The sequence below is a fragment of the Talpa europaea genome, assembly GCF_964194135.1.
Source record: "Talpa europaea genome assembly, chromosome: 2".
Classification (NCBI taxonomy): domain Eukaryota; kingdom Metazoa; phylum Chordata; class Mammalia; order Eulipotyphla; family Talpidae; genus Talpa; species Talpa europaea.
In genome coordinates, this window is record NC_140068.1 from 36,322,752 (window position 1) to 36,347,859 (window position 25,108).

General features: G+C 37.8%; 1 protein-coding gene across 1 annotated transcript in view; it reads left to right on the plus strand.

The window, feature by feature from the left end:
- ROS1 (ROS proto-oncogene 1, receptor tyrosine kinase) overlaps window positions 1-24,524 on the plus strand; it is a gene marked incomplete at its 5' end in the record, with an annotated part of 105,732 nt that extends 81,208 nt beyond the window's left edge. The window contains 9 exons of the mRNA XM_084228398.1: window positions 7,602-7,737; window positions 8,992-9,154; window positions 10,592-10,656; window positions 11,552-11,681; window positions 14,061-14,158; window positions 14,390-14,593; window positions 15,887-16,021; window positions 19,771-19,931; window positions 24,104-24,524. Coding sequence (XP_084084524.1) covers window positions 7,602-7,737; window positions 8,992-9,154; window positions 10,592-10,656; window positions 11,552-11,681; window positions 14,061-14,158; window positions 14,390-14,593; window positions 15,887-16,021; window positions 19,771-19,931; window positions 24,104-24,414 — 1,403 coding nt within the window. The 3' untranslated portion in view covers window positions 24,415-24,524. The remainder of the gene's footprint in view (window positions 1-7,601; window positions 7,738-8,991; window positions 9,155-10,591; window positions 10,657-11,551; window positions 11,682-14,060; window positions 14,159-14,389; window positions 14,594-15,886; window positions 16,022-19,770; window positions 19,932-24,103) is intronic.
- Between the last annotated feature and the right edge of the window lie 584 nt (window positions 24,525-25,108).

Consider the following 25,108-nt stretch of genomic DNA (forward strand, 5'->3'; position numbering starts at 1 on the left):
TTGTTGTTGCTAGTTTTTTTAATATGTGCCATTCTCACTGGTGTAAGATGGTATCTCATGGTAGTTTTGATTTGCATTTCCCTGATGGCAAGTGATGTTGAACATTTTTTCATATGCCTGTTGGCCATTTGCATTTCCTCTTCAGAGAAGTTTCTTTTTAGCTCTTCTGCCCATTTTTTGACTGGATTCTTTTCTTTGTTGTTGTTGAGTCTCATCAGCTCTTTGCAGATTTTTGTGATCAGTCCTTTATCATTAGTGTTGGGTGCAAAAATGTTCTCCCAGTTGGTGGGGTTTCTCTTTGTTTTTGTTATTGTCTCTTTTGCTGTGCAGAGGCTCTTTAATTTGATGTAGTCCCAGCTGTTTATCTTTGCCTTCACTATCACTGCTTTGGGTGATGTGTCTGTAAAGATGTCTTTGATGTGCAGATCACGTAGTGTTTCGCCTATATTTCCTTCTATATATTTTATGGTTTCAGGTCTTATGTCTAGTTCTTTAATCCATTTTGAGTTGATTTTTGTGTATGGTGTGAGGTAGTGGTCAAGCTTCATTCTTTTGCATGTAGCGACCCAGTTTTCCCAGCACCATTTATTGAACAAACTTTCTTTGCTCCAATGCATATTCTTTGCTCCTTTGTCAAAGATTAGTTGACCATATATCTGTGGGTTTATTTCTGGATTTTCTATTCGATTCCATTGGTCTGTATGTCTGTTCTTGTTCCAATACCATGCAGTTTTGATGATTATGGCTTTGTAGTATAGTTTGAAGTCTGGGAGTGTAATGCCTCCATTCCCTTCTTTTTTTTTCAGGAGAGCTTTGGCTATTCGGGGTTTTTTGTGATTCCATATGAATTTCATCAATAATTGTTCTATTTCTTTGAAGAATGACATTGAAATTTTGATTGGAATAGCATTGAATCTGTATATTGCTTTTGGAAGGATGGCCATTTTAATAATGTTTATTCTTCCAATCCACGAGCAGGGGATGTCTCTCCATTTCTTTGTGTCTTCTTCTATTTCTTTTAACAGTGTTTTATAGTTTTCTTTGTATAGGTCCTTTACCTCTTTTGTTAGATTTATTCCCAAATATTTGATTTTTTTTGTTTCAATAACAAAAGGGATGGTTTTTTTGATTTCTTCTTCTTCAGATTTATTGTTTGTGTATAGGAAGGCTACTGACTTTTGCATGTTGATTTTGTATCCTGCCACTTTACTGAACTGATTGATGAGTTGAATTAGCTTTTCTGTGGAGTTTTTGGGGTTCTCTATGTATAATATCATATCGTCTGCAAATAGTGATAGTTTGACTTCTTCTTTTCCTATTTGGATTCCTTGGATGTCTTTCTCTTGTCTTACTGCCCTGGCTAGGACTTCCAGTATTATATTGAAAAGCAGAGGTGAGAGTGGACATCCTTGTCTTGTTCCAGATCTTAATGGAATTGCTTTCAGCTTTTCACCATTGAGAATGATACTGGCTGTTGGCTTGTCATAGATGGCCTTTATGATGTTGAGGTATGTTCCTTGTATCCCAAGAATTTCAAGGGCTTTTATCATGAATGGGTGTTGCACTTTGTCGAAAGCTTTCTCAGCATCTATTGATATTATCATATGGTTTTTATATTTCTTTTTGTTGATGTGTTGGATAACGTTGATTGATTTTCGGATGTTAAACCATCCTTGTGCCCCTGGAATGAATCCTACTTGGTCGTGGTGAATTATCTTATGGATACATTGTTGGATTCTGATGGCTAAAATTTTATTGAGGATTTTTGCATCAGTGTTCATTAGGGAGATTGGCCTGTAGTTTTCCTTTTTTGTGTTGTCCTTGTTCGGTTTTGGTATTAGTGTAATGTTGGCTTCATAGAACGTGTTTGGTATTGTCCCTTCCTTCTCAATTTTTTGGAAGAGTTTGTGAAGGATAGGCACTAATTCGTCTCTGAATGTTTGGTAGAATTCATTTGTAAATCCATCAGGTCCTGGGCTTTTGTTTTTGGGGAGGTTTTTCATTACCATTTCAATTTCGCTAATTGTAATTGGTCTGTTTAGGTGTTCTATTTCTTCTTTATCTAGCTTTGGGTGATTGTAGAGTTGTAGGAATTTGTCCATCTCCTCTAGATTATTAAACTGTTTCCATATAACTGTTCATAGTAGTTACTGATTATTCTTTTGATTTCTGCTGTGTCCGTTGTGATTTCTCCTCTTTCATTGATGATCCTGTTTATTTGTGCTTTCTCCCTTTTTTCCTTTGTGAGCCTGGCTAGGGGTTTGTCTATTTTATTGATTTTTTCAAAGAACCAGCTCTTGGTTTCATTGATCTTTTGGATTGCTTTTTTAGTTTCAATTTCATTTATTTCTGCTTTGGTTTTTATTATTTCTTTTCTTCTACTGGTTTTGGGGTTTTTTTGTTGTTCTTTTTCTAGATCTTTGAGCTTCGAGATTAGGTTGTTTCTTTGAGTTCTTTCTTGTTTCTTGATGTGAGCTTCTATTGCTATATATTTTCCTCTTATTACTGCTTTTGCTGCATCCCATACATTTAGGATATTGGTGTCCTCCTTGTCGTTCAATTCAAAAAATTTTTTAATTTCTTATTTGATCTCCTCATTAGTCCAGTGGTCTTCCAGTAGTGTGGTTTTAATCTCCATGAGGTAGGAAAGTTCCTTGCCTTCTTTTTATGGTTTATTTCTAGTTTGATGCCTTCATGGTCAGAAAAGATGGTTGATATGATTTCAATCTTGGTATATCTGTTGATGTTTGTCTTGTGCCCCAGTATGTGATCGATCCTGGAGAATGATCCGTGTGCGCTTGAGAAAAATGTGTACTCCGTTTTTTTGGGGTTTAGTGTTCCATAGATGTCTGTTAAGCCCAATTGCTCTAGGTCCTTATTTAGAGCTTTGGTTTCTTTACTTATTTTTTGTCTTGTTGATCTATCCATTGTTGATAGTGGTGTGTTGAAGTCTGCCACTACGTATGTGTTTTCTCTGATGTCTGTTTTCAGAGAGGACAACAGTTGTCTGATATATTTTGGTGCTCCTTTGTTTGGTGAGTATATGTTAATGAGTGTTATTTCTTCTTGAAGTATTGTCCCCTTGATCATAATGTAGTGACCATTGGGGTCTCTTTTTATCTTTTTGAGTTTGAAATCTGTTTTATCTGATATAAGTATAGCTGTTCCTGCTTTCTTTTTTGGTCCATTTGCTTGTAGGATTGTTTTCCATCCTTTAACTTTGAGCCTATTTTTATCTTTGTAGCTAAATGTGTTTCCTGGAGACAGCAAAAGGTTGGGTTTTGTTTCTTAATCCAGGCTGCAACTCTGTGTCTTTTTATTGAAGAGTTTAGTCCATTTACATTTAGAGTTAATATTGATATGTTAACATCTGTATTTGCCATTGTGTTTGTCTTTCCTTTGATTTTATTTATTCTTTTAATAACTTTTTTTTTTTTTTGGCCTTCTTTCATTGTTATTCGTCCCTCTGAGGTTCTGGCTTTAGGACTCCTTGTAGTATTTTTTGGAGTGGGGGTTTAGTTGCAATGAAATTCCGGAGTTTCTGTTTGTCTGGGAAGGTCCATATTCTTTCTTCAAAGAGGAAGGAGAGCTTTGCGGGATAGAGTATTCTTGGTTGGCATCTGTTTTCTTGGAGTCTGTTGACTATGTCCCTCCACTCTCTCCTTGCCCGTAGTGTTTCTTCGGAGAAGTCTGATGTCAGCCTGATTGGCTTTCCTTTGAATGTTATCTGTTTCTTCCCTCTTGCCAGCTTCATTATTTTTTCCTTGTCCTGGATTCTTGGGAGCTTTACTATTATGTGTCTTGCTGTATTTTTTCTTTCGTCGTGGAAGTTTGGTGTTCTTCTTGCTTCTTGTATATCAATTTTCAGCTCCTTCTTCACATTTGGGAAGTTCTCTTCAATTATCTCTTTGAATATTTTCTCTGTTCCTTCTCTCTCCTCTCCTTCTGGTATTCCTATAACTCTTATATTTCCTTTCCTCATGGAGTCAGATAGTTCCCGAAGTCTTTCTTCATTCTTTTTCCTTCGTACTTCTCTTTCCTTTTCTGTTTTGGTTCTTTTTATTTCTGTGTCTTCAAGAGCACTTATTCGTTCTTCCATTTCATCAATTCTGCTTTCATTGCTTTTCCCAGAATTCTTTAGTTCTTCCACTAATTCTTTGATCTCCTGCATTTCTTTTACTTCCCTCTTTAGGGACTCAATTTCATTCTTCTGATCGTTGATTATTTTTTCCTTATCATTGTTTTCCTTTATGACTTCTGTCAGTTTTTTAATCACGGCAATTTTAAATTCTCTTTCTGGAAGGCTCAGAAGTTCTTCCAAGTTACTGTCGTTGCAATCTGGGGGCTGGTTTTCTTTTTGTGGTGTGCTTTTTCTCTGGAGAGTTGCTAGGTTGCGTGTGGTTCTTCTCCTCCCTACTGTCTGTTTTCTAATTTGCCGTATGCGTTGGGACACTGTGTTGTTGGGACTGGCCGGCATCTTGGGTGGGCTTCTCTGCTCCCCTCTGGTTCCTCCAGGAGTCATCTGTCAGTTTCAAGCAGTCTTTATTGGAGAAAGGTCCCTGTCCTAAAATGTCGATGTGGGGACACACTCCCCTGTGCGCCTGGTCTGCCCCAGCGGTGGGTTTCTGCTCCCCCTCTGGGCTTGGACTGCAGGCCAGAGGGGGTCTGGCGTGGGCGAACTTCCCCCGCTCACCTCTGGCTCCTGAAGAAGCCTTCTGCAGGTAGTCTTTACTGAAGAAATGTCCCTGTTCTAAAATGGTGATGTGGGACACACTCCCTGCGCGTCCGGTGTCAGGCACACTCTTCTGCGTGCCTGGTCTGCCCTGGCTGTGGGTGCTCGCTCTCCCTGTGTGCTCAGACTACTTGTTCAGAACGGGCCGGGTGTGGGCTAACTCCCCAGCTGGCCACTAGCTCCTTCAGGAGCCTCTGCTGGCTACAAGTCGCTAGGTGGCGCCAGAGATCTCTCCTAGAGCCCTTGGGGAGCTGATTTTCCACCCCGTGGGACAGGGAGCAGAGCGGGGATGGTAGGGTACACCTCAACGGCTTTGGGGTGCTGTGTCTGCCTTGTGCCCCACCGTCGTGGGGAACCCACGCCCCTAATTTCGTGCCCCGGGTCTCAGTTCCAAAGCCCTCAGTTCCAGGACGCGGGCTGTAGCCCAGTTCAGTGGCGCGGGAATGGCGCCTTTTGCACTGCTCCCGTGCCTGGGCGCCTGGTTCCTGCTTACTCATGGAGGGACCTTCACCTCAGTGAGGACCTCTGCGCGTCTCCCCGCAAGCCTAGGTCGTCTCCCAAGCCTAGGTCGCAGGCGCGGGGACCTGGGCAGCCGCGATCCTGGTCTGCACTTGCTTTTCAAGCGCGCTGAGCACGCCGTTATCCGAGCAAGCTTACCGGCAGCCCGGGCTGTGTGCGCGCGTCTCCCGGGGTCTTTGTTCTTCTCTAATGGCGCCCGGAGCCGTTCGCTCACCGCCGCGGCGAATCCTGCAGGGTTCGCCTCAGCTCCCGTTCAAGGGGTGTGGTGGCTGCAATAGTTCCTTTCCACTCACAGTCCCGCTTGCTGGGTCGTTTGTTCTTGTTGGCCGTTTTGGTTTGTTGTTTCCCTCCTCTCTGCCGGTAGGAGAGTGCCGCCTCTGTGGGCGGGGGAGGGGAGCAGGGTTCTGCGCTTCCCTCCCTTCTAGTCCTCTTTTATGGCCACTTTCTTCTTCGGGTAGTTTGCTGGAGTCACCCGTTTATCTTCCGTGTCCCAGTTCTCACTGGGACCTGCCGCTTTTCCTCCCTATTAACTTTTTTTAATGGGAGATCTTACTCGCAGCGTCTCCTCGCCGCCATGTTGCTCCGCCCCTCCCACATTGAAACTTTAGATTTCTTTTCACAGCTTCCCACAGGATAATATATGAAATTCCTTCAGCTAAATTGGAAAGCTAAACATTTCAGCTGACCCTGCCAGAACCTTAACCTGTGGTTCCAGGGTGTCTAAACATTGCACAGCTGATGTTTGTACCACTAAGCCAGCTTCTCCAGAATTATGCATATGACTGCAGTATATTTGGCAGTTGGCATATAGGCTAGACTGCTTATTTGCTTTCTTACTGGGAAGGAGTGTTATGTGAAGAATCCTTCATCTGACCTTTGTCTAGTTGTACATCACCATAATATAAAACCATAACTCTAATGAACATGAAATAATTTCAGACAACTTACTGAGCTTCCAAGGCATCCTATGGATATCTGATTTTCTCAGGACTTAAAGGTCTTTATTTCATTTGGAACTCATGGATTTTTGAGCATAGATTTTGGTATTATCACTGTATTTTCTCATCATTAAACTAAATTAAGCTAATTCAGTTCTTTCCTTTTAGTAGCAGTGCATGTGGTTTTACTAGTAGGGTGTGAGAATGCATGAGAAAAGATTGCATTATTAAAATAATGATAAATAGCGATTATTTAAATATTTGTATTGTTTTGAGAATTTTCATCAGTGATACTTATAAATGTAAAAGTGAAACTAGCATTTAAAATAAACATTGACAACCTTTGCTTTGGTTAGTGGTCTAATAGAGTGTGTAATGTTAGCCTTTTGCTGGCAACAGAGGGAAAGGTAAAACTGAAATAGAGTTGCTCACCTTGGAGCTTGCCATTTCATAAGGTTAGACATAGCTATGTGAAAAGATAAATTGTGAGATACTTATAAACAACAATGAAAGGCAATAGTATACAAGATGTACAAGGCAGTGCCGTGACATGATAACTGGTGTCCCTGAGGCCGTATGGGGCCTTAAAACTAGTATTTAAAAGACTACATTAGCAAAGGTAGTCTCTCACTTGCATTTCATTTCACTAACTCTAACCCATTGGCTCCAGAAGCTACTACTACTACTACTACTACTATGGAATAAAATTCAAATTTTAACGATCATCTTCACAAAGTATGCTTGCTGTTTTCAACTTCTGAGTCAGTCTAGTATAGATGGGTGATCTTATTGACATAATTGCATTTTAATCTTTGAAAATGTCACTTTTTATAATTGTGTAAATATTTGCTCATTGTGTGAAGAAGACAATAGATGTCTCCCATGATTTCATAATTAGGGAGGATCACTGCTAATACTTGGTGGAGTTTATTTCAATAATTTTTCTATATATTTGAGTATAACAATGGATATATGTTCTTGTACTCTTTATATTTTTTAAACTAAAACCTACCATTATATTGAAATCATCCCCAGGTCTATTGAGAAGTATAACTTGGACATACCTGGACTCAGAAATGAATTTGTTTCACTAATAACTATTATACAGATTTGTTTTGGTTTATTCAATTCTAGGTTACAGGCAATTTTGAGAAATAAGTTCTGATATTAATATACTTCCACTTGTTCATAATAGCAATAAAAATATGTTAAACATTATTCTCAGCAGTAGGTGAAAAAGGATATCAAAAAGTTATGTGATTTAATAGTTTTTCTATTATGAAAAATTTGTGAATCAGATTCTATTGTTCTGTTAATAGTGTTCTTATGCATAAACACTTAAAATGGACTGCTAATATTTCCTGAAGGAAATAATGTTTCATTTTGTAAATTATGTCCTTTTGCCTTCATAGTCTGGCATAGAAGATTAAAAAATAAAAAAACTCCCAAGGAAGGACTGACAGGTCTCATAAACGAAGACAAAGAGTTGAGTGAGCTTCGAGGTCTGGCAACTGGTGTAGGACTGGCTAATGCCTGCTATGCAATACAGTACGTAAGGCTATCACTATGGGGCACCTAGATGAAGAGTGGGCAGAGAAAGAGAGTGCCCACATATCCCGTGGTGCCAGAGATTGTCCTGGTTATGTCCATTTTCCTGACATAATTATTAATAGCATCCTCCCCTTAACTCTCAAGTGTGACCTCTGCCAAGTGTGACCTGGGATTTATGGCAAATTTATGTGGATATCTTATCCTAAGGAAAAAAATATAAATCAATTAAGTGTTTTACCACATAGTTCAAAAATAAATGAAACAAGGAGATATATACTTATTTTGAAGACAGTGATTGGTAACGATTGGTTCAACTGGAGGTGACAGAAAGAGGAATTCTGAATGTCTCATGCATGTGCTAGTTAATCAATCTTTTCCCATTTTTAGATGTTGTATGGTGATTGCCTACAAACCCTCTTTAATATAGATGAATTTGAAATTTCACTGTTATTATAATTAAAGAAAATATTATATGTCTCTTGATAACAGATGCGAAATATCATCTATATAAGAAAGAATTGTAATCATAGGCTTTGCTTCTAGAAATTTATAGTTTAAGATAAAATGAAGGCTATGAAGTAACATGGAAGCAACCTAACGCAGCTATTCAGAAGTGATTTTTCTTAGAAAAAATATTTATTATATGTGATATTCAAGATTCTCCTTTGAAAACTGAAAGCATTTCAAATGCAGGTGAATTTTCCTCTTCATAATATTCCACATGAAAAAGCTTAAATTGTCTTAAAACCCTGATGAAGATGGAGTTGGTTTTGGTAGACATAGTAACTTTTGTTTTACATAAGAGATTAAGATGTGTGAAACAGGTAAAAATAAAAGCTTTTTAGCTTATAAACCCAGATGTATTTATTACTAATTTGCACTGGCTTTTAATAAAATTTGGCAACTTGAAAAGCTTGCCAGCTGATAACATTAACAGATCAAGGTACAGTAAATATTTCAAGGCAGTGTATGCACATGCATATATCTATAAAAATGAAGGTACCTAGAAGCAAAGTGACAGGTTTTGTTTGGGATTTGGACTAGGGAAGGTATATTCTGGATGGTAGAAGAGGAAAGGAATGGGAACACAAAATTCTACATCCCTTTATTACATAGAATTCACTACAGTATTTTAAAGTTATGAGTTCTCATTTTCATATTCTTTTTCTCTCAAGTCCTAACACTAACACCAACCCACCTGGCAAACCACATGTATTTTGAAAGACCAAAAATATTGTTATCATTTTCCAGTACTCTTCCAACCCAAGAGGAGATTGAAAGTCTTCCTGCCTTCCCTCGGGAAAAACTGACTCTGCGTCTCTTGCTGGGGAGTGGAGCCTTTGGAGAAGTGTATGAAGGGACAGCAGTGGACATTTTAGGACTTGGAAGTGGAGAGACCAAAGTAGCAGTGAAGGTAACATGGATGTTGTAATTGCTTAACATGTTATGTGAGCATATTTACCTGGATTTACATGGATTCAACTATAATACAGTTGTATGTAACTTGTAAAAATTGCATTCAATTTAATGCAATTCTGCCATTGCAGTGCCAAAAGCAGTAATATTCAATATGCAAATGAGTGTGACTGTGTTCCAATAAAATGTTATTGTGAAAACAGAAATTTGAATTTCATACAATTTTCATGTGTTCTAAGTATTATTCTTCGTTACAGATTTTTTTAGCTGTTAAAATTGTAGCATGTCGATTATACCTCAGTAAAGTTGGAAAAAAAGTAACACCTATTTTCAGATTGCAAGTTGTACAAAAATAAGTGACATGCTGGATTTGTTCCATGGGATGTAGCTTTTTGGCTCTACTACACAACTTTTTATCATGGTATATATAAGGTGGTTTTAGGAAAGTCCTGGATATATTCTCAGATTTTTGTAAAACTTTCTTTTCATTGAGGGATGATGAATCTTTCATGTAATTGAGTAATATACTGATCACTGCTTGTTAGGGAGTTTTTGCTTTGAGGGTAGGCTATACAATCAGAAAAGCTGACAAAATTCTCTCCAATTCCCAGTGATATTGTTTAAAAGTCCTTTCACTTATCCCAACCTCAACTTATTTTAAAAAGTGTTTATTTTCCTCACATATCAAGATGACTGCTGGCATTGCTGGAGTATGGTGTCAGTCAGAACCAGTATATCTAAAATCCTCTTAACTTTGCACATGCATATTGCCTCATGGCCCCAAAATAGTTGCCATAGAATTAGGCATCACATCTTTATTCAGGCAAAGAAGAGGAAAAACATGGTCTTAGATGTTCAGGAAAGTAAAAGTTTTCTACAAACCTCTGTCCCCCTCAGCAGTTTTTTTTTTTTTCTCATATGTCTTTGACCATAACTGAGCTATGTGAACAACACTTACTTGCAAAGGAGACTAGAGTATTGCAGTACATGACCTTCATGATTAGCTTAGACCAATTGTTGAGGACTGAGTACCTTGATTTCAAGAAACAAATTTGGACATTGTTAGAAATACCCAAGGAAGCAGAGGGAAATAGGTATTGAGTCGAAAACTGAAAAATCATAAATGGGTCTAAATGCCAATTTTGTTCTCATTTATAGAATTCTATAATTTAAATTTAGAGGGACTTCATATAAATATTACTAGATCTTTTATCTATAAGATTTTCCTATTTGAAAACTATCAATAACAGGAGTTATTGATTAAAAATAATCAATAACTTTTGAGTAGGCTTACAGAGCATGTGCATTATCTATTATCTATTTTCAGTCACCAGAGTGAATATTACTAAACAAAACAAAGATTTTCTCTATTAACCCACCGAGCTCACAGAAACATCTGCTATACTGATGCTGGGCTTGTTCTTACGTTGCACAGACTTTGAAGAAGGGTTCCACAGACCAGGAGAAGATTGAATTCTTGAAGGAGGCACATCTGATGAGGTATTAGGGCAGCTCTGAAATAATTTTCCCTTGGTACAAGTAGAAAGCTTTTACATCCGATCAATGGATTTTTAACATTCAAAATGACTCAACATAACAGCTCATGACCAAAACAAGAATGACTGTTGTTTCAATGAAAACATGTTTGTAGAACCTAGTGTTCTGTAGAAGTCAGTCTTCTGAGCCTGGGTGCAGGCAGTCCTCAGGCAAAAAGTTTCTCCTTTTTTTTTTTTTAGTAAAAATTATATTTTGCAAGTGAATTCTAAAGATGCTCATCTTTAAATATGCTTATATTTATCTAAATGTGTGAATTTATGTCAAGGAGATCAACTAAAGTGTCAATGAAAAGATCCTTAATATTGGTAAACTTGTCTTCAAGACTCGAATCATTTTATGGTCATGAAAATTGCTTGTGGACAGCATTAAGGGAAGACCCAAGGGATCCTAAGCTGTGGAATCTAATTAAATTTGGGCTTACTTGCTTTGACTTTTGAGAAAAGAGTATAGCCACACTGGGCATGTCTGAGTTGCTTTTCTAAAAGGGAGAGAATGTTATTTTGTAATTTGATGATGAAAAGCATAATTTTTTCAAGTATCATTTGAGGACATACATTTATTTAAAAAATAACTTTCCCCAAACACAAAATTCTTAATATAAAATTTCTCCTAAAAATCAGCCTCTACAATACATATGCATTGGCCACTAGGGGTTGCCATATTACCTCCTTAAGCCCAGTCTGTAGACCAGAACCTGGAAAAGGAGGCTTAGAGAAAAAAACATCTGGGGTTTGAAGAAGTCTCTGGATAAAAAAATTGATCTATTCCATTCAGGTCCCCTCAGTTAGGGCTTCTGTTGCTATCCTGTCATCTCACTGTCTCTCTTTCCACCTTTTAGCAAGTTTAATCATCCGAACATTCTGAAGCAGCTTGGAGTTTGTCTGCTGAATGAACCCCAGTACATTATCCTCGAATTGATGGAAGGAGGAGACCTTCTTACCTACTTACGTAAAGCTCGCATGACAACGGTAGAAAAGGGGCCCACAGAATTTATTTTGGAATGCAAATCTCCTATGATTTCTTAGTAATTTTCTTTATTTATTAATCAATGAACTATTATTCTAGCTGATGGTAGAAACTTAGAAGACTTCTGTGAAAATAATTACTAGATTTCCTTCCTATTAGATTAGGACAATTAGAATCCTAGACTTATATTTTTGGTTATTTGAAATTGTTTTTACTAGTTAGTGGAAAAATAAGACCTCATTGCTAGAATCATATTTTCTGGAAATCAGGGATCATGCAGCATTGGAAAAAGCACATATTCTCAGTCCCAGGTTTCTAGCTCTTATGTCTTAACTGACTACAGATTTATATGTCCATACCCAGTTGACATATCTGTTTGGATTCTAATAAGTATCTCAAGCTTATTTTGGCCAAAACAGAATTCTTGATTGTATATTGCTGCTCCATTTCATTCAGTTTCTTGCTTTTTCTTCCCCTACAACCATTTTAGCAAGTCTTGCAAGTTCTATAGTTCTGCCTACAGCCCCAGTTCATTCTCTTTTCTCTCTCCAATGTCAACACCAGTACCTGGCACAGGGATGGTTAGAGACCCAGGTTGGCAGGCAGGCAGGTGATATTCTAAAAAATCCATTAGCAGGAAAGAGGTTACTAGCTACTAGGTTGTAGGCCAGGAGCAGGGATTTAGGCAAAGGAAATCTTTAGAGCAGAGTAGGTTTTGTCAAGGGCAGAGCAGCATTCTACTCAGAGAGACCAGTGAACTAGTTAGCATACCCTTCAGAAACTCAGACACAGGTCATGAGACCAGTGTCTAGTGGACATGAACAAGGTTGCAAGGGGACTGATTCCTGTTAGTAAGACCCAGCTAGTTACCAGACCTTGGTGCTGTTGAGTGGGAACATAGCAATGCTGAATCCTAGAAGATAAGGATTCTTCCTAGTTTGTGGACAAGACATGAGCTTGTCAGGGAAGGAAGGAGGAGCAGCATTTAAAAGCATCCATCTATGAAGAATTGAGGGATTACAAATTTGTGAATCACTTGAGATGCTCAGTGAAGGATGTGCATGGAGAATAAGAATAAGGAGGGCATTCTGGGAGTGACAGTAGGCACAAAGAAGAGAGATTAAGAAATGCAGAGCAAGATTAAAGTACTGCAGGTGGTGAGGTGGGACTCAATATAGATTGTGAGAAGAGAAACTGGAATAAATGGAATAAAGAGATTTTGGTGTAGCCTGAGGCTCAACAGGCAGCAGGTGACAATGAAGCAAGCTCATGAGAACACAAGAGACTGGGGACATGGGAAGTCAGGGATGTAATTGCCCTGGCTCAGGGTACTTACAGGGGAATGGCATTGGAGGGACAGTGTATGAATATAGCCTTAGGGCAGGAACTTTGATTGTTTTTTTCTCCCTATGATGCTAGTAAAAACTTCAACTGGTTTTCTCCATGTAGCAATCATTGCAAGATAGTACAATTTCAACTGTCTTTTGTGCTGATTCTTAGATGAAAGAGTCATCTGTGGACTTGAAATAGAGTATTGGCAGCACTTTAGATGAAACTCATATAAGGAACAAGCCATTGTCATAACTGACTTACAAACAATAGTGACATTGGGCCAACAATTAAACTAGTTATCAGGCCTCCCTGATGGCACAAGGGGTTAAGGGACAACCTATGAAGCTATTCACAGTCACTGCAGCACAGGTTCAATCCCTGCCCAGGGAGCAACCCACATGGCACTGCAGACCTCTCCTGCCTTGCTCACTGCTCCCCTCAGCAGTGTATTTCGGTATATCTGCCTGTTCTGTTCCCTCTCTGTCTCTGGTGAATCCTCTCACCTCCCCACACCTCTGGCCTGTACCCCAGTTCTTGAATGCAAAAATAAATAAATCTTTTAAAAAAATAATCTAGTTATCACTTTTAAGTGGTGATCTTACTATTTATGAGAGCAGCTCCTCTTTACTAACTACTGGTTATGTTTCAGCCATATTACATCACTTGTATCAAATTCTATGCAGTGAGAACTATTGTTCTCATTTTACATACAAGAAAGTTTCTTAGTGAACTAAGCAATTTGAGCAACCCCACAACTAGAAAGTAGCAAACGTAGGCTTCAAATCTTGGTCTGTCTGACCCGATACCTTGAGATATTTCCAATAAAAATCCTATATTGCTTCTGCTTACAAAATACAATCTCATTTATGCATATTTTGATAGAAAGTATACAAATTAGTTGTTTTTTCTCTTTGTCTGAATTCTTATAACCATATAAAAATTCCTTTAAAACATGTATATGACATACGTATACATGTGTGACAAAATATATCAAGTATATTTTGTGCAAATGGGGAAAGCACCTATAATTTTTCATTCATTTTTTACAGTTTCATGGTCCTTTACTTACCTTGGTTGACCTTGTAGACCTGTGTGTAGATATTTCAAAAGGTTGTGTCTACTTGGAGCAGATGCATTTCATTCACAGGTACAGTGATATTCTGGATACAAGGGTCTTATGAATATTGTACAATAATCATCTAAAATTTGGGTAAAACATACAAGATAATTAAACATTTTCATTATTTTAAAATGCCAATTATTTCTGTAAAAAGTCTCTCTTCTCTGCGGCTCTACTAGTGTTATTTGTATGTTACTTGTGTGATCTCTGGAACTTTATTATTATTATTATTATTATTAAATATAGTTTCTGCTATAGGGATCTGGCAGCTCGGAATTGCCTTGTCTCTGTGAAAGATTATACCAGTCCATCACGAGTAGTGAAGATTGGGGACTTCGGACTTGCGAGGGACATCTATAAAAATGATTACTATAGAAAGAGAGGGGAAGGCCTACTGCCCGTTCGGTGGATGCCTCCAGAAAGTTTGATGGATGGACTCTTCACTACTCAATCTGATGTCTGGTGAGCTTAACAGGACACAGAAGAACTAGTCAATGTCAGAGCAGGAAGGGATCATAAAAGGTCACCCATCCTTGTTTTTTGTGGAAAACAGAAGACCAGAAAGATTAAGTGATTTGCCTCAGGCTACAATGAAAGATAGTGGCCTAGGTGGGACTAATCCTGGGTCTCACCTCTTTACTTTCCTCCCTCCTTTATTTTGCTACCATATAGGAAATAGGTAAATTATTTCAAATATGTTATTACTCCCCAAAAGTGTAAAAGCAATGACTAGTAGGAATTAGTGCCTATGAATTAATGTTTGATCATTAATTTATAAGTAAACATTAATCATGGATCTCAAAGATTAAGACCTGGGGAAGTTGAATGTCTGTATTATTTGAATAAGGCCTTGTTTGTTTGTTTGTTTACTTACCCAAAACTTTTGAGTAGGGTTGCTCAAAATAGAGACATTTAAATTCAATAACTTTTAATTTGGACTGACCCTAGAAAAAGTTGGGAATGAGGTAAAATTGATCCTCAGTGTTGCCAGCTTTTATTCATACCTTCCCTCTTATTTATTTATTTATTTATTTTATAGAGGCATGTTTTATTTATTTATTTGTTTGTTTGTTTGTTTATACATGCACTGGGTACAGTCAGAAGCGCGGGAGGGTGAGAGAATTCACCAGAGCCAGAGCGGGGAGCAGAGCAGGCAGAAGGACCGAAGTACACTGCTGAGGGGAGCAGCGGGCGGCAGGAGAGGTCTGCGCGCCATGTGGGACCCTCCTCTGGTGGCCGGGGAGCAGCCGGGGATTGAACTGGCGCTGCAGAGGCTGCGGGCAGCTTTGCAACCCAGCGCTCAAACGCTGCGCCACCGGGGAGGCCCCATACCTTCCCTCTTTATGTATACTAGCTCTCAAACTCAGAAGGAAAAATGTAAAATTCTTTTTGATCACCCACCATAAGTATGTCAGCATATGGATGGTTTTAAGTACTGAAGATCTGCAGTGCAGTTTTAATCAAGGAGGAGAAGCAGTGTGTGCATGTGTGCGTGTGAGAGTGTGCATGTGCGTGTTTTCATGCCTCCACAAAGCCTTCCTATCACTTTTGAAGAGTTGCTGGCAGTCAGCTGCTTGTTTTACTTTTTTTTTTAAATTAACTTGCTTTTAAGTCTCCCATTTGCCTTCTATGGGTTCAATAATGACTATCACAAAGTAGATTGCAACAGCCCCAGGAGAATTTATGTAAAAGAAACTACTGTAAGCATGATATTTCAAGTACATATAACTAAAGCAAATTCTTTAATATTCTTAGGTCTTTTGGAATTGTGATTTGGGAGATTTTAACTCTTGGCCATCAGCCTTATCCAGCTCATTCCAATCTTGATGTTTTAAACTATGTGCAGGCAGGAGGGAGACTGGAGCCACCAAGAAATTGTCCTGATGATCTGTAAGTTAATTATGCTAATATAAACACCCCCAAAATAAAATTAAGTGCACAATCTTATGTCTCATTGACATATTTTTAAATAAAATATGAAATTTAGATTGTATAAGTTACATAAAATTTAAAGTGTGGCACTTAATTTACTCAATGTGTGATGGTCTCTTTTTATATACACATGCTATTTCACTTCAGAAAGAAGATTTAGAAGTATAGAATACATCTGTATTACTGGTTAGGTGGGTTCTAGTAAATAAATGAAAGCTGTGTGTGTGTATAGTGTGAGTATATAGCATGCATACACACTACACACACATCACTTTGTTTTGGAAGATATGTTTGGGCTAATAATCTGCATAGAAGTTTCTATTAAATAGAATATAATGTTTTAATGTTAGATTACCATTATCATAGCTGATAATGAGATATAGCACTACTGAAAATTAGGCAGGTTGTAATATTTATGAATTTAACACAAAGTGACTTAAGTGATATACTAAATTGATTCTGGCCACTATTTGTATAATTTTGCTATCCTCAGAAGAGGTAATTTTGATGTAATAATTTTGATGTAATAATAAAAGACAAGTTATTGTACTAAGTACTATGTTATCTTCTTGTGAACAACTTCTGGGGACATCACATTTTGAAGCTTTTTCCAAGAGGTGTTTTACCCAAGAGTTTTCTAAAAACAAAAAAAGAAAGAAAAACAAATAATAATAATCTCCTTTGTTGTGTGCATAATTCTATCTATGTGCATGGGACTCAAAGCTGTTTAAACAAGAGGCATGGCTCTTCAGCATCTGTGAATGCATTTTGAAAGAAAAGACACACACGTGGAGCACTTGGATAACAAGCCAACATGTAATAAAGTGCTAAACTGTGTGGTACAGACAAGGGCAGGAGGAATTAGCAGTATGCGGATACACGCATAGTGCACAGACTTGACTATGCTGTGTTATTTAGAGGGTTATTCAGACTGAAGCCAAAAGATGATTAAGAACTGGGCATCTTGGTTGAATGCTCTACTGGTGAATATTTTTATATTATTTAAATCTTCCAGCTGAAGAAGAAAGAGATTTTAATCAATGTGTATTTCTGACTTAGCTTTACAGCCCCTGGGATATTTATAGGGAGATCAGATATGAACAATTTTGGTGGTGGTGCCTAAAAAATAAATTCATCATAATTTTGGAGAGATGAAAAAAAATTCTGTTAATTAAGGGAAAAGAAATTATGTAACATTTGAGAAAAACCTCCAACATACAGTCAGCAAGCATCACTGTTTTTGCAGCTCTTAAACATCTATTGGTATATCTACTCATAAATTTCCCTCCTAATTTCAGTTGCACAAAATTTTCATGATATTTTGGGAATTTTATCTGGCAACTCTCCTACCTGCCCTCCAACCCCTAACCAAGGGAGGTTATGTACTTCATCACAATTATGCAGTTTTTTTTTTTTGATAGACATTTTAGGAGCCAATCACTGAATCATACATTTGGTTGGTATATTCATTTTTTGTTTTGGGAGGATGGAGGTAGACAACTACTTATCCTATTGTGGAGCAGAAAAATACAGCTATCTTGAATTTTGCTTTATCTAAAGCTATGCAAAAATGCAACTAGAAGGATAAGGAAAAAAGAATGTTAGAAAAGTATTTGTTTGTAAGTGGAAAAAATCATATTTTATATAATCTTATCTTTATAAATAATTCATCAGTTGGATATATTATTGCCCTAATCTGATGAAAGATATAGTTTCCTGGAAACCCAGATTTTCACTGGTGCTTTGGGAGTTTATTTGAACATCAGTAATTAAAAAGCAAATAATGCTCTTTGCCCCCAAGTACTGCATGCTTTCAGTAGACCCAGGAAGGGTTAAAGATCTGTTGCCAACCTGCTAGAAAATGGAGTTCTCAGTGATGCCATTCAATTTGGCCTTTCCTTCAGTTGTCATAATAAAGATTAACTACTCTCCTTGGAGTACAGAGGAAACTGATTTTTATTTGTGCCTGTTTTCTGAGATCACAGGCCCAGCTTAGAGGGTTGAAAGTCTACACTGAGCCATGTTGCGCCCTCTATTCATTGCTTAAATACTCAGCACCTGGATGCACTCTGGGGCCAGGTGAGCTGTGGATGGCTGGGCTGTGCTTGTTCAGCTATTAATGGAATGAGGGCATTCACAGCATTCCTGCCCTTCTTTCCACAGCCCTGGATGTACAGTGGAAAGCCCCATCCTCAGTATACTCTTCAACTTTTAGTTTGCACAACAATAATTTGCACAACTTTTAGTTTGCACAACAACCATTTCTGGAGTAGAAATGGGATCAAAGGGCAACCTACTTCAAGTGTGAGTTCTTTGGGGTTCTCTGACAGATGTATCCCCGTAATATCTGTAATTACTAGAAGTTTCTCCAAAGTAGGAGGCAACCATGGGAGAACATGAGATTCACCATCTTATTTTACCCTCTAAAAATATGTGCACCTAGTTACTGGTTGATCTCTCCAGGATTGGGTAAATGAGTGAGGGAATTTGCAAAATTTGTATTTTATGTGCTTTTTAAAAATACCTATGAAACTCATCCCCTTAATACTGAAAGATAATGTGGCGTTTTCGTCTGTTGAATTTCAATTGCTTTATCAATCCAAGGACTTTAATACTCATAGAGACTAATAATAATGGACGCGGTTAACGAATCTTATCCAATTTTGAGAAAAAAATTTAAGTCAAAGGAATAAAGGATTGCTATGTTGAATGGAGTAATTTCAACCTGAACACTTGGCTAAACACAACCTAAAACACTTGGCTAAAGTTCAGATGTGAAGAGTACGTAAATGTTTAGAACTAGAACAATCAGCCTAGGCAAATTTTAACAAAAGTGAAGGACCTGTCAGTATATCATGCGTGAGTGTTTGTAAATATTATTTAGTACAATAATGCCTGATATTGAATTGTGACAATGCATATTTTTAAGGGCCTCCATGCCAAAGGTATAGTTATCATTATTAGTTTATCTGAAAAGCATAAGAAATACATTTTTTAGGATGTTAGATTCTTAAAAGCCCCTTCATTTTATTCCATTGCCAGTTGAAGAGCACAAATCACGCTTTTTACCTTTAAAATACTATTGCATTATAGAGCTTCTGTTTTCTCTATGGCACTTCAGTACTCATTTATCCAAGAGTGGGAGGAGAGAAATGATTTATATGTTATCAGTCATATGTTTTGCCACCAGAAAGGGGATGATGGTGAGAAAAGATAAAGAGTGTTCTAAAGACATTTCTCAGACAGCTATTAAAGGTAGTGTTTAATCAACCAGTTATAAATATTTGTGGGAACTGTGTCTCTCATAACTTGACAATGTAATAAAGAGTGAAAGCATTCCAATCAAATCTGGTTCTATACTAAATATCTGTGTGTCTTGGAAGTAATTCTTAGATTTTGTTTTATATATCAATGTATGAATGTAAAAGTTTCTAATCTCAGTTTTTTTTGATAACTTTTATAATGGAACTATTAGTTCCATCATATGTTGGGTAAACATTTTCCAACCCTCTATTTATCTACTTATTTACATTAGTAACTATAAAAAGTAATATTGCACATTAGTAAATAGAAATCAAAGTTTTGGTTCTTCTTCATTTATATTAATTACAGACAATTATAAATAACTGAAATTTTTCCTTCTAAAATGACTGTATGTGGGTAAAGTAATATTATCAAATGATACCCTTACATAACTTCCTATCCAGGTGGAATTTAATGACCCAGTGCTGGGCTCAGGAACCTGACCAAAGACCTACTTTCAATGAAATTCAAGATCAGCTTCAGTTATTCAGAAGTGCTTCCTTAAACAGCATATCTCAATGCAGAGATGAAGCAACCAGTGGAGTCATAAATGAAGGCTTTGAAGGTAAGTGTGACTATTTTTTCAGAATTTTCTGGTTTCTCTTCAGTGTGAACTGAATGAACTAGGTGAAAGGGACTGTATACGGAAGACATTTTATGAAATGGCAAGTGATGAAATTGGAGGGCTAGTGGTTACTCAAAACAGATGAAAAAGGATAGTTAATGAAAGCTGAGTTAATGAATGGTAACAGGTGTAGTTGGAAGGAACAAAGGTAGATGCTGTAGGATTTGGCATCTAATTAGTGAAGAAGAGAGGCAATCATGTTGAATCCTTGTGATTCATGAAACTAGGTTAAAAGTAGCACACTTCCAAAGATGGGGGGCTAGGAGAAGGAAGAGCTTTATACATGTTTGGTTTGAGTTGGCTATGGAATTAGAGGAGAAGTCTAGTATTCAGTTGAAAGTAGATCCTGTAAATGGAGGGAGTTGAAGTCAAGGATACAGGTGAGAGACCATTCAATTGATACAAGGCAGCAATGGGCACAAAAACTGGCCAATGATAGCACCCAAATAGTTTATTGGTCATTGCCTGAGTTCTTCATGCACATGCACAATTGCAAGACTACTCAGCTTCAGAGAAAAATAATGGGATTTATTTAACAAACCAAAGAAAAACAAAGAGTTATTGAGGCCAAAAATGGCCGTTACCTCACCTGAAGCAGTCTCATCCTAAACAAATGCTCCGAAGATGGTGTCTTCCCGCTGCAAAGGCCCTACAGCATGTAGCAGCCAAACAATATGCCAGGATCCAACTTACGAAGTCCGCAGAATACACAACAGGAGATGCTTACAGAGCTGCCAAGATGCCCCAGTACAGCACCAGACAAGCGCCACTCAAAACAGCCACTACCACAGCGAACAGCCCAACAAATGGCCACACCCACAGCTCAGCCACCTCTGGGTTTTTGCCCTCCCTGCTGGGCCTTAGCTGCAGCAGAAAGGAACAGTTTCAGTATCTCAGCTACTTGCAAAACCTCTGAAATTTTCTTGTCTGAGGTTGGCTGCTGGAAGCCTCTCCACATCCTTCAGAGGCCCACAATAGCCTTCTGGAAGATCAACATGGTAGGGGCAGAAATCGCTGACCCCAAATAGCTGAAGATCCAAAAAAACAATGAAATCCCGGAAGCTGAATCCGGAACATTGAATCCCGAACACTGAATGCTGGGGCTGCTTCTGCAGTCCCTTATATTTCTTACCATTGTCTCCACCTGGGCCCATACTTTGTCGAATTTTCCCTGGGGCTATCCATCCTCCCTGCACCCCCTCCAGAGGACACCACCTGCAACAGTCTTTGGCTTCAATCACCAGTTACACAATTAGAGTGTATAAAATAAGAAGCGACAGAGCATGGCACTGAAAGAACAGTCAATATATGAAGGTTTTCACAAAAAAAAAAAAAAAAAAAAAAATGGCAGGCATGGAGAGGAGAAGCCAGAAAGGAAAGAAGGAGTCTGTGAAAGAGTATTGTCATGGAAATTCAAAGGAGAGTGGCTCAATAAGGAATGGGGATCAAATGCTATAAAGAAAAAAGTTTCAGAGGAATAAAAGGATTCTGCAGTTGATTTGTATTTTAAAACCCAACCCTTTTACTTTGTCCATGGAGTCCTTTCTTTTTTTCTAATGTGTGCAGGCATCTTATAAAAATCATACCATTATGGCTGTGAGAAGGTTTGAGAGCTTAGCTTTACCTTAGCTGCTTCGAGTCTCCATGATCCCTGGAGATAATCTTTTTACCATGTTGCATTCCTAAGTCACCTATGTGACTGAGACAAGTAGCAAATAATACTCACACAAAAATATGGAACAAAACCCCCTTAAAAAATGGCTTAGAAAATTAAAATAAAAAAATGGCTTTTATTTTATTTTAGCATTTTTTAATGTGTCATGCATTGTACTACATGAAATCCTCACAATAACTCTTTGATAGGTGTATTATATCACCATTTTATGGAGGGGAAGACTGAGGTTTAGAAACTGGCCCATAGTCATATGCTGAGGTGAGGCTGGAGTTTTGCTCCATTCCAGAGTCTTCATAGAGATATGGCTGTGGTAAGGAAATTGCCCACACATGCTTCTCAAGTACACAATCAAAAGTGCACTGCACATACCTAACTGCTAAGTATCTGAAAGAACATAGCAGTATAGCCTGCTGGGAAAGATACTCCATTTTTTCCTGGTTTCTTAGGTGCCAAAGTTGTTGGCAGACTGAATCAAAATTCTAAATAATATTCAAGAAAGAGAAAAGCAGACATGAATCTACAGAATAATGAAGTAAGAGTTTAGAGAAGATCATCAAACCTTGAAAATGTAGCTAGAAATGAGTAATTTTCTGCCAACACAAATATAATTTTAGTAAAAGAGAAATTCACATTCTATTATTTGAAATGAATACATATCCCGACAATAAAGAGTGAAAAGAGATATGGAAGTCACTAAAATGTTTGACAATTGAGATGTGACTAAACAAAAGGGACAGAGAAGAAAGAAGAAATAGATTGACAGGTAAAAAATTTGCAAAGGGTTGAAATCATGGGTTTTCAATTCCCCTTCAAAGGAAGCCTAACTATATTACTTTTTAAGAAAATAGAAATTGTTTAAAAACAGTTTACTGCTTTGTAGATTGGTGGGCATATTTAGCAAAACAGGAAGAGGCCTGTCTTCATTGTTTCTGTTGGAGGTATATAGTAAGATAAGGAAGACATTGGAAGGAATTTGTTTGGGGAAAAAAAAAAACATTAAGATCACAAGGACAAATAATAGCACACTTATCCTATGGTCCTACTAACCTAATGTGGTAGAGTGGGAATAGAGAGAGAGATTAGTAACAAATCTGGGCATCTAGTAAAAATATCTCAGTGACTTCATCCAAACATTTGTGTAAACATCACCTCACCAGCCCAGAGCGTTCTACAGGAAACAAATCTAAATGCTCCTCTGCTGTTCTAAACATAGCCTGTCAGCCAGCATATGTCTCGTCTGTAAATACCCTGTCTTACTGGGATGTCTGTATTTTAATATTTCCCTCTTAAAGAGAGGGTTACTAAGGGTGTGCTGTCTTTGTTCCCTATTTCTGCATTAAGGGACTTGCACACCTTTTATTCAGTTTTAAAACAAAAACAAACAAAACACCCCCCCCCCAATCTCTCATACGTTCTTTAGGCAATAAGATGTACTGCCTGCTGAAAGCTTTACCGAATCAAATTACTAAATATTGTTCTAAGAACTGTGAACCCAAGACGTAGTTAGTTAATGATTTTTCTTTGACATACGGCACCAGAATTTGTAAAAAATAATTATTTGCCTTTTTAAAAAGTTTTTTTAATAACCTAACAACTGGCAATAATTAAGAATCAATCATGTTTTGTCAGAAAGTTTCCCAATATGGCACTTAATGGGTTAAAGATATGGCAGTTAAGCAGCTGATAACATGAGTTAGCTACACATACTAAAGATTTAAGTTTTTGTTGAAATTCTAAAACTTTCTCAATAATCTGGGCCACTCGATTATACAAAATTCAATATCATATTTCTCCCTATCACTTTTTAACATTTGTATATGTGCACAGTTTAGAAGTGCTTGGTTTCCATGAATGTTAGTAACGACAGAGATGATAATGATGTTTGTATTTCATGTCATTTTCTGCCTCCTTCAAATCTGCCATCAAAACTTGCCAGGCCTGTGTCCATTCCTGATCAGCCTTTTGAGATCGTAAGCATTCTCATTTTAATTTATTTGTCAATTAATATTAATGGCTCCATATTCTACTTATGGGGATTAGGCAGTTGAGGAGGGCCAGTCATGCTGACTGCCTACCCATTCTGCAATCCACCCCCGCCAGCTCCTGCCCTGGAACCCTTATTCTTGCTGTTTTCTCATGACCTGATCCACCCATTGTGGTGGATGTAATCACTCTTGCACTCTAACCACAGTTTATGTTTTCCTTTATGTAGCACATATCACCTTCTGTGGTAATATTTCTACCCTCCTACTAAGATTACACTAACTCAAGGTCAGGGAACATGTCTTGTTTATCTCTGTATTCCCTCAGTGGGCCTCATAAATATTGGCTGAACTAATGTATAAGGTTGGTATTGTTATAGTTCTCATACAGCCTGTATATTACAGGTAAAGAAAGTCAAATAGATGCTAGAATAACTTTTATGCTTTTTTTACAGATGAAGATGGCAGTATGACTTGTGTGACTTCAGATGGAATTATGTCAATTGCTTTAATGGAAACCAGGAACCAAGAAGGGTTAAACTACATGGTACTTGCTGCAGAATATAGCCAGGGTGAAGAAAATTCTGAGGGTCCTCTAGGCTCCAAGGAATCAGAATCTTGTGGTCTGAGGAAAGAAGAGAAGGAACCACATGCAGACAAAAATATCTGCCAAGAAAAACAAGAGGCTTACTGCTCTCCTGGCAAGCCCGAAAGCCTGAACTATGCCTGTCTCACTCACAGTGGCTGTGGAGATGGGTCTGATTAATAATTCTGTTGGGAAATGTAAGGCTGAGATAAATAGTCCCTTGAAGTATTTACTGAAAGAAAACCATAGTAGACTGATAGAAACTGTGGTATTCCATGACAGTGAATTAACACTGGAAAGTTCCTGAATTCCTCATTCCAAGAGCCTTTTGTGTTCAGTTGTGACAACCCCATAACAATTGCCTAAACTTCAGTAGAATTCTGGGGTGAAATCACACTAAGCATTTGGAAAGCTTAGGAAGACCTCAAAAGAGACATTGCTCCCCCTTTCCCTGGACATCCCTCAGGTCAATCAGTCTGGGCTGTAACAGAAACATCTTGGTCAGATAGTTGGAAACAAAATAGCTTTGTTCAGGGATCCAAAAGAGGGTACTAAGAAGAATGCTTAGGGGACTGGCGGAATTACGGATTATTTAGAAGGGAATATTTATATCTCCCTTCATCTCTCCCGCCCTCCCTCCCTGACTAAATAATTCTACACATAGAGAAGGAACAAGCACTATGACACAAGAAAACATTTGGAAAGTTATTATTGTAAAAAAATTTTGTCTTTAATGACTACTCTAAAATATTTTGTATTTTGGATGCTTGGAATAGCAACCTCAATCATATTGAAAATAGGATCATGAAATCCCTAAGTCCTAAAGTTTAGCATTCCACAATCTTTGGGTTGTATAAAAATCATTCTGTGACTT